This window comes from Epinephelus moara, chromosome 11 (genome assembly GCF_006386435.1).
Source record: "Epinephelus moara isolate mb chromosome 11, YSFRI_EMoa_1.0, whole genome shotgun sequence".
In the NCBI taxonomy this organism is placed as follows: Eukaryota; Metazoa; Chordata; class Actinopteri; order Perciformes; family Serranidae; genus Epinephelus; species Epinephelus moara.
This window is the reverse complement of record NC_065516.1, coordinates 36960923-36969306: the sequence shown is the minus strand read 5'-3', so window position 1 is coordinate 36969306 and position 8384 is coordinate 36960923. Positions and strand designations below refer to the sequence as shown.

Sequence of the window (8384 nt, the reverse complement as noted above, 5' to 3'; positions counted from 1 at the left end):
CATCATCATCATCACCATCACCATTACCATCATCATCATCATCATCATCATCATCATCATCACCATCACCATTACCATCATCATCATCATCATCACCATCACCATCATCATCATCACCATCACCATCATCATCATCATCATCACGTCCTCTTCTCTTGTAAACATGAATTCTTTTTATAATATTTAACTACATGTCTCAGCGCCGGCGGACGTCANCCATCATCATCATCATCATCATCATCATCATCATCACCATCACCATTACCATCATCATCATCATCATCACCATCACCATCATCATCATCACCATCACCATCATCATCATCATCATCACGTCCTCTTCTCTTGTAAACATGAATTCTTTTTATAATATTTAACTACATGTCTCAGCGCCGGCGGACGTCAGGAGGCTTCTTTGTGCGGACAGAGATATTTTGTTAAATGAAGGTCGTGTGGACGAGATTTTTTTAAACAGAGGGAAACTTTTTCAGAACATCTGTAACATGTTTGATTTGTTTTACAAACCCGTCAGCTGTGTGCCCTTCAGAGAATAATCGATCTCATATAACTGAGTCACTGTCCTCCTGTCGGCCTGATGTCCCCAAGAGTACTGACAGATACTTTTACTCGGTGGTGGGGAACCTTGACAGGAAATCAGAGCAGCTCAGATTATTATGGGATGGATTCAGATGTAGCAGACTTGTCAGTGTAACACTCGTCCTGTGAACGCGTCTCCAGCAGAGTGGAACAAGAAGAGGTTTGAAGATTAGTGATATTTAAATTCCTCCCCTGCCTTTGGTATGAAACTTAAAAATAGTCAGATTATTTTTGTCTCTTTTCAGGAGTGAACACGAATCGTCCTCAACATTTGTTACCGCATTACCGTTGTATGCCTGAGTTTTGACATTAAATAATGGCCAAAAATGTGGCCTGCAGAACATGATGATGTCACAGTGATGTTGACCTTTGACCTTATGGATATGAAACATCATCACTTCATTATTTTATCCTGTTAGACATTTGTGTGAAGTTTTGTCATAATCAGTGTATGAATTCTTAAGTTATGGCCAAAATCATTTTGTGAGGTCACACTGACCTTTGACCTTCAACCACCAGAATCTAATCAGTTCATTCTAGAGTCCAAGTGCACGTTTGTGCCCAATTTGAGAAAAACTGCCTCAAGGTGTTCTTTAGATATTGTTTTTAAAAATGCAACAAATGGGCTCACAGTGACCCTGACCTATAACCACCAAAATCAAATCTGTTCATCGCAGGGTAAAAGTTTGTGCCAAATTTGAGGAAACTCCCTCAAGACCTTTCTGAGATATTGCATTCACAGCAATGAGACAGACAGGGGTCACACTGACCTTGCCCTTTGAGAACTAAAATCTAATCAGGTGGACAGTGACTCAACGTCTGTGCCAAATTTTAAAATGTTGTTGAGAGATTGCGTTTATAAAAAAGAGACAGATACAAGGTAACAGTGACCTTGACCTCTGAACTTCAAACTCCAATCAGTTGACCGTTAGGTGGACGTTGGTGCCAAATTTGAGGAAACTCCCTGAAGGTGTTCTTGAAATATCTCATCTACAAGAATGAAACACACAAGGTCACTGTGACCTTGACCTTTGGCCACCAAAACCTAATCAGCTCATCGTTGCGTGAGTGGACGTTTGTGCCAAATCTGAAAAAAAAATCCCTCAAGCTGTTCTTGAGATATCCTGTTCACAAGAATGACACTCACAAAAGTTCACAGTGACCTTGACGTTTAACCACCAAAACCAAATCAGTTTATCCTCGAATCAAAGTGGACGTTTGTGCCAAATGTGAAGAAATTCCCACAGGGCGGACAGACACCCTGAAAACTTAAGGCCCCTGTCTTTGACTGTCAATGGTGTGTGGGAAGATAAACATAATCTCTTCATCTCCAAGTCTTCATCAGTATTTCGGCTGCAGACTTTAATCTTTAACTGAACATCTTCATGTTTTAATCTTTTTAAACTAAAGCTGTCAGATACATGTGACGCACAACAAGCACCTCGAGTGTGTACTTCAGTACAGTGCTTGTACTGGTCTTCACCTCCTGCCACATCACACAGCACAGACAAACAACTGCCAACAAACATGGAGGATCATTGATTGCCTCACTCACCAGCCTCCCGACAGGAAGAGGAGGAGCCAGAGGAGGCGGCTTGAAGCTGGAGGAGAAGGAGGAGGAGTGCTGTCCAGTGTCAGGAGGGGAGGAGAAGGAGCGCAGCCTCCTGGTCTCTGGACGCCTCGGCTCCGTCAGGTACGTCTCCAGACGGAAAACACTCACCTCCTCCTGACGGGGGAGAGAGGGAGGCTGAGAGGGAGGGGAGGAGAGGCTGTGGGCTGGGTGTGTGTGGGGGGGGGGACAAGAGGGAGAAAAGGAGAGTCAGTATCTGAGTTTTCAATGAACCTCTGGGAGTAAATGAGGAGATGTGGATGAGGAGATGTGGCCCTCTGCAGGAGACATCGGCTCACTGCAGTGATGGTGGAGGTCAGTCCTCTGTGACAGCTGGCTGAGGACTCACGTGATGTCAGAGAGACTCACAGTGAGAACAGGCTGAACGAATCACGGTCTGTTTCTTTATTTAACCCTCTGAACTCAGCTACAGAAACACCTCTCCTTACTGTCATGTAATTTCTTGGAATATCTTCAAATGCTTCAGGTATAGCGTGATGTCATTCCTTCATTTTCTGTAATCAGTTATCCTGTTATGGGTTGCAGTGGGTGGAGCCTATCCCAGTTGACACTGGGTGAGAGGCAGGGTTCACCCTGGACAGATCACCAGACTATCACAGGGCTGACACATAGAGACAGACAACCATTCACACTCACATTCACACCTACGGACAATTTAGAGTCACCAGTTAACCTGCATGTCTTTGGACTGTGGGAGGAAGCTGGAGCACCTGGAGGAAACCCACGCCGACACAGGGAGAACATGTCAGAGCACCTGGAGGAAACCCACGCTGATACGAGGAGAACATGTCGGAGCACATGGAGGAAACCCACGCTAACACGAGGAGAAACAATGAATGTGAACGAATGAATGTTTGCTTTGCTCTGGGGCCACTTTTGCAAAATGGCAGGAGGCCAGGGGCCAGTCGCAGCGGCCCCACTCAGGTCAGGTGTACAAAGGGGTGTTTGTAGGCTGTTGGGATGTTTGGGGTTTAGTTCGGATGTCTGTCAGGTGGTGTGGAGATGCAGGGATCCTCCCCTGGCACTCTGGTACCATAATTCCCAGTGTACAGTAAATGAATTTATTTCAGTTTTCTGCAACAGAGAGCTCAGAGGACGTTAAAAGAAAAAAAAAATCACGTAATGTTCCTTTAAGTCCAGAGGCTCTCTGGGAGCCACATCATGTTTGTGGAGAAATTCTGAAAACCATGAATAATGTCGAAAACAAACTGAGACACAACAATAGAGAGCAGGAAGTACACACTGTGTGTGTGTGTGTGTGTGTGTGTGTGTGTGTGTGTGTGTGTGTGTGTGTTACCTTGTTCCTTTCTCAAATACACACTCACATCAATCTGCTAATAGGAAACTCTACATGCCAGCACTTTAACAGATTAGAGCAGAGTGACTCTCTCTCTCTCTCACACACACTCACTCACACACACTCACACACACTCACACACAGCAGAGTTAATACTCTGTGATACTAATAATTAATACTCTCTCATATAAAGACGTTGTTCCAGTGAGAGACGGATTAAAAACATTTCCCATAATGTACCTGGCAGTTACAGTTGGTGATGAACAAAAGATGAGCGGCTGTATTTGAGAATATCTTTGATAAAAAGCTTCAAGTTTAAAAAATGAAACCTGATATTTGTGATAAGTGTTTTTAAAGATCTTCAAAGGGAACCAATGAGCTTAGAGCTGAGACAGGAAGTGAGACAGTGGTGAGGACGCTGTGCACGTGGGATTCACTGACAGTAAGAGAATCTCTAAAGGTTCAGTGTGTCAGGTTCAGTGAGGATTACAGATTACAGATTACAACCAGCTGAAATTTATCCTGGTCAGAATTCCTTCAGCGTTGATTGTTGAGGAGCTGAATTATCCACAGAGGTCTCGTCCTCTCAGAAACACACACAGCAGCTGACTGACACCAGGAAACACTCTGAACAAACACGCGTCAGGTTTAAAAAAGAAATCAGTGTTTTCCTGACGCTGCTCGTCACAGAGGGGCTGCTAACTACGTTGACATGAATGTGAACACATGAATGTCCCTGTGTAGAGTCGGTGTTTAGTTTGTCTGCTCTGGGAGACTGTTGAAACATGGTGGAGCAACATCCCGACATGCTCCTGGATCAACGTCCCACATCACATTCCAGGACCAGCACTGCAATCCACCAATCAGAGCCCTCTGACATCATCAGTGTGCTGCCTCTGAGATTCTTCAGCGCTAAGCTAGTTATTTTTCCAAAGTGAAGTTGATACACTAAACAAAAACCTTATCAGCTACTGATTAGCGAGTTAGCTCGCTAGCTAGGTAGGCTATGCTAACAAGTAACAAAGAGTTCGGGTCGTAGCATTTGATGGTCCTGCAAAATGAGGACCTGCTGCCTGCTGCGTCTCATTCTGAGGATACGAGGACACGACTAACCTTATTTCAGCTGGTTATACACTAAAGAAATATATTAGCTTTAAATCAGACACACTGGAGCTGTAAGTTTTCACAAACACACAACAGGATTTTAAGTCGGACACCTCCTGGATCAGGGAGCGGAAAAACACTCTCTGTGAGTACAGGACACACAGGAGGAACGGTGAGACATGTTTCAGCTGGACGTGATGGTGAGAGGACCTGACAGCGTCTCCCTGCAGATTTATATATGTGTTGAGACTCCTCTGTGTGTCCTCTCAGTGCAGACCGAGCCGTTCTTACAGGGAGATTACAGCACGGTGAAATGATACAGACTGACATTAACCTCATCTCACACAGGCTGCTACAAACAGTGATTACAGGTTTAGTTTTGGTGGGAAGAACTGGTCTGCTGACGCACGCTGAGTCCAACTGTGCTGCTCCACCTGTGCAGCCGTAACAGGATTACATCTGTTTGTTAGCCTTTTCTCTTTGTTCCCGCTCTCTGTGAGGAGAACAAGAGCTGGAAACACACTGTGTGTGTGTGTGTGTGTGTGTGTGTGTGTGCGTGTGTGTGTAGACTTGGTACCATTCACCACATACACACTGCAAACACCAGAGTGGTTGGACAGAGGTATAAAACACGTCTGTGGCAGCAGGTTTATAAGCTGCCATGTGTGATGTGTAGAAAACTAAATATCTAAACCAGAGTAAAAGTCCAATGACTGGAAACAGCTTTGGCGCCGGGCTCCACTCATTGCTGTGGAAGTTGCTGAGCGGCGCATGAAGCCCAAATCGCTCCATTTCGGTGTGATATTACCTGGATGATACACACTGCGTCATTGGGCGCACGAGAGACTTATTGCCGCCAAGCATGGTCGAGCAGAGCCAAGCAGCCAACTTCCACTTTAGCGTTCTGCTAGCTTTCCAGATGTTATCGTAACAGATGGATCAGATCGCCATGGTGGTACGAGTCATTTCACGGGGACTGTGAAGCTCAAAAAAAGTATTAACTGATTTACAGACGTCTCTTTCACAGTGTAAGACTACGAGGAAAATTATTTTTGGGCCCAGCGGCATCCCGTGACCCCAGAAACTGCAGGACCACTGTTTGGCCACTGCCAAAACTGGCCTCACAGCTCAGCACACTTCCTGGAGGCCTGAAATAAACTGGAGGTCTGCATCGCAGCGACGCAAGGTTACATTTCTGGGGAGCTGTACATCAGGCTACAGTGGACGGTACGTATCCACGCAGAGCGTACGCTGTGGGAGACTGAAAATGTCGTGTGACCGTTAAACCTCTGTCGAGCGCCGAAACATAAACCTGCCTTTACAGAAATGTGCAATAGAAAAGACATCGCTGAGTGACGGGGACCCTGGCTGGTTGCTCCTGTGTATGCGCTGGTTGCTATGGTGATTCTGCATGGTTGCTAGGGTACCCATGTGTTTCTATCTAGTCTCAGAGCAAACAAAACTACGACTAGCTCAAAGCCAAGCGTTCATACACTGGTTTGTCTTACTCTTGTCCAGAGGGCCGACGGGTTCCGACCTTCCTCTGGTCATCTGTCCGAACTCGTGACCCTGCGTCCTGTCTTTCCGTCCGTCCCCCTCCTCGCTGAAGGACGTCCTGCGTCCTGTCCGTCTCTGCAGCAGCTCCCTCCTCTTCCTGTTGGACAGAGGAAGCAGTTGGACGTACAGGATCCCGCAGGGCTCCGACCGCCGTCGCATCCTACATCTGTCTGCCTCCCTCTGCCTCTTGCCTGTCTGTCCTGCTGCTCTGTCTTCCGCCATAATCCACGATGCAGACTTTCTCCTGTGTTTGTTCCTGCCTGTCTCTGTCCTCTTCCTGTCTTTCCTGTCCTCCTCCTCCTCCATGTTGGATTCAGAGTTCCTGTGTTCTTTCTTGCTGCCGCTCTCGCTCTTCTTGTCCTCCATCTTTAACTCTCTGTCCGTCTGTCCACACGGTTCAGACTTCCTCCTCAGCATCATTTTGTGTGTCTGTCTGTCTCTCCTGTCTGCCTCCTCCTCCTCCTCCTCTTCTTCCTCTCCTCCTCCATACGGCTCACTCCTCCTCCTCCCCGTCCATCTTTCCTTCTCCTTCCACTTCTTCAGCATCAGGCTGCTCAGACGCTTCATCGCCATCAAATCAGTTCATTCGCAACAAACACTGATATAAAAACAAACGCCTTAAAACGACCCTACGGAGGAAATACCACCATCCTCCAATTACACAATAGAAGTTTGATTCATGAGCAGTAACATACAATAATACTCAGTTTAATACAGGCAGAGGTTTGTCTGTGTAGCTGAGGAAGCTAATGTTAGCTAACGTGTTCGTCACTAAAAAACTTCAGTTTGCCGACGATATGACTCTTCTCTGTTTCATCATCAGCATCGTAACGACGGCCACAGCTGCTGTTGTTTGATGTAACGTTGATCAAACTAAACAAAAGATAAGAATCAATAAAATAAATGAAGACAAAATGGCCTGTGGTCAATTCAAATATGTTAGTATATTAAACCAACTACGAATTAAAAAAGATTTGACTGACGTAATGACGTGAAAAAATGATAAAGTACAAAGATTTTTAAGTCAACATTTTCAGGTGAATCGAGGCATCAGCTACGGAACGGTGTCGCGTGATGTGTCCCAGCTGTGAAGAATCCAGGGAAATTAATTTAAACGTTAACAGCCAACGAGCCTGTTCTGAATGGAGTCTGTAAGTTGTTGTGACCTCCAGAGTGAATCCCGTTAAATCTCTTTTCCTTCAACCTGAACTCAACGAGGAGGAACGGAGACGATCTGAGAGCCAAACATCAGCCAACAGGAGAGTAAAAAAACACAGCTTCAGTTCATCCAGCGGCGCAGAAACATTCTCAGACTGCTTCTTTTATCCTGTCGTACGTCCAGTGTGGTGGTCAGTGCAGACAGACAGACAGTCAGACAGACAGGTGATCAGGTCAGACAGACAGACAGGTGCACTGACAGTCAAACGTTGGTTAAAGTGTTTGTCCAGAGTGTTTCAGCCCTGCAGAGTCTCACTGTGTTTATAGTCCTGTGTATGTGTGTGTGTGTGTGTGTGTGTGTTGTCAGGCCACACCTCCCTCTCCTGTCTACACTGCAAAAAATGAACATTTTATTGTTGCTGTTATTATACTGTTCACTACGCACAGCCACACTGAACCTTCACACACGTCTTCTGTTCCTGTTCAGTGTTTCCTCACTTAGCAGTTCGTTTGATATCCTACAGGTGAGCACTTCATGAACGGCGTCATGCACTCAGGTTCGGTGTGGACAGGTAAAGTTAAAGGAACAGTTCAGATTTTTTTGAAGTGGGGTTTTATGAGGTACTTATCCATAGTCAGTGTGTTACCTACAGTAGATATCAGCTGATGCGCCCCCAGTTTGGAGAATCAGTCCAATGTGGGAGCAAAGTAACATCCTGCTGTGGACAAAATGAATTCCATCCATCCATCTATCCATCCATCTTTATTCTCTTTTCCCCAAGCCAGGTCTCGACTTTCCAGCTCCTCCTGGAGGACCCCGAGGTGTTCCCAGACCAGATAAGATCTATAATCCCTCCAGTGTGTTCTGGGTCTGCCCCGGGGCCTCCTACCAGCTGGACCAGGAGGATCCTGATCAGATGTTGAACCACCTCAACATGAAGGAGCAGCGGCTCTACTCCGAGCTCCCTCCAGATGTCTGACTCCTCCCCCTATCTCTAAGGCTGAGCCCAGACACCCTACAGAGGAAACTCATTTCAGACG

At 46.1% G+C, this 8384-nt stretch overlaps 1 protein-coding gene across 1 annotated transcript in view; it reads right to left on the bottom strand.

Annotated features, from left to right (window-relative positions):
• LOC126397839 (uncharacterized) overlaps positions 1-6610 on the bottom strand; it is a 30128-nt gene extending 23518 nt beyond the window's left edge. Inside the window, exons 1-2 of the mRNA XM_050056835.1 lie at positions 6137-6610; positions 2153-2373 (exon numbers count right to left, since the gene is read on the bottom strand). Of these exons, the coding sequence (XP_049912792.1) occupies positions 2153-2373; positions 6137-6605 (690 nt within the window). The 5' untranslated portion in view covers positions 6606-6610. The remainder of the gene's footprint in view (positions 1-2152; positions 2374-6136) is intronic.
• Between the last annotated feature and the right edge of the window lie 1774 nt (positions 6611-8384).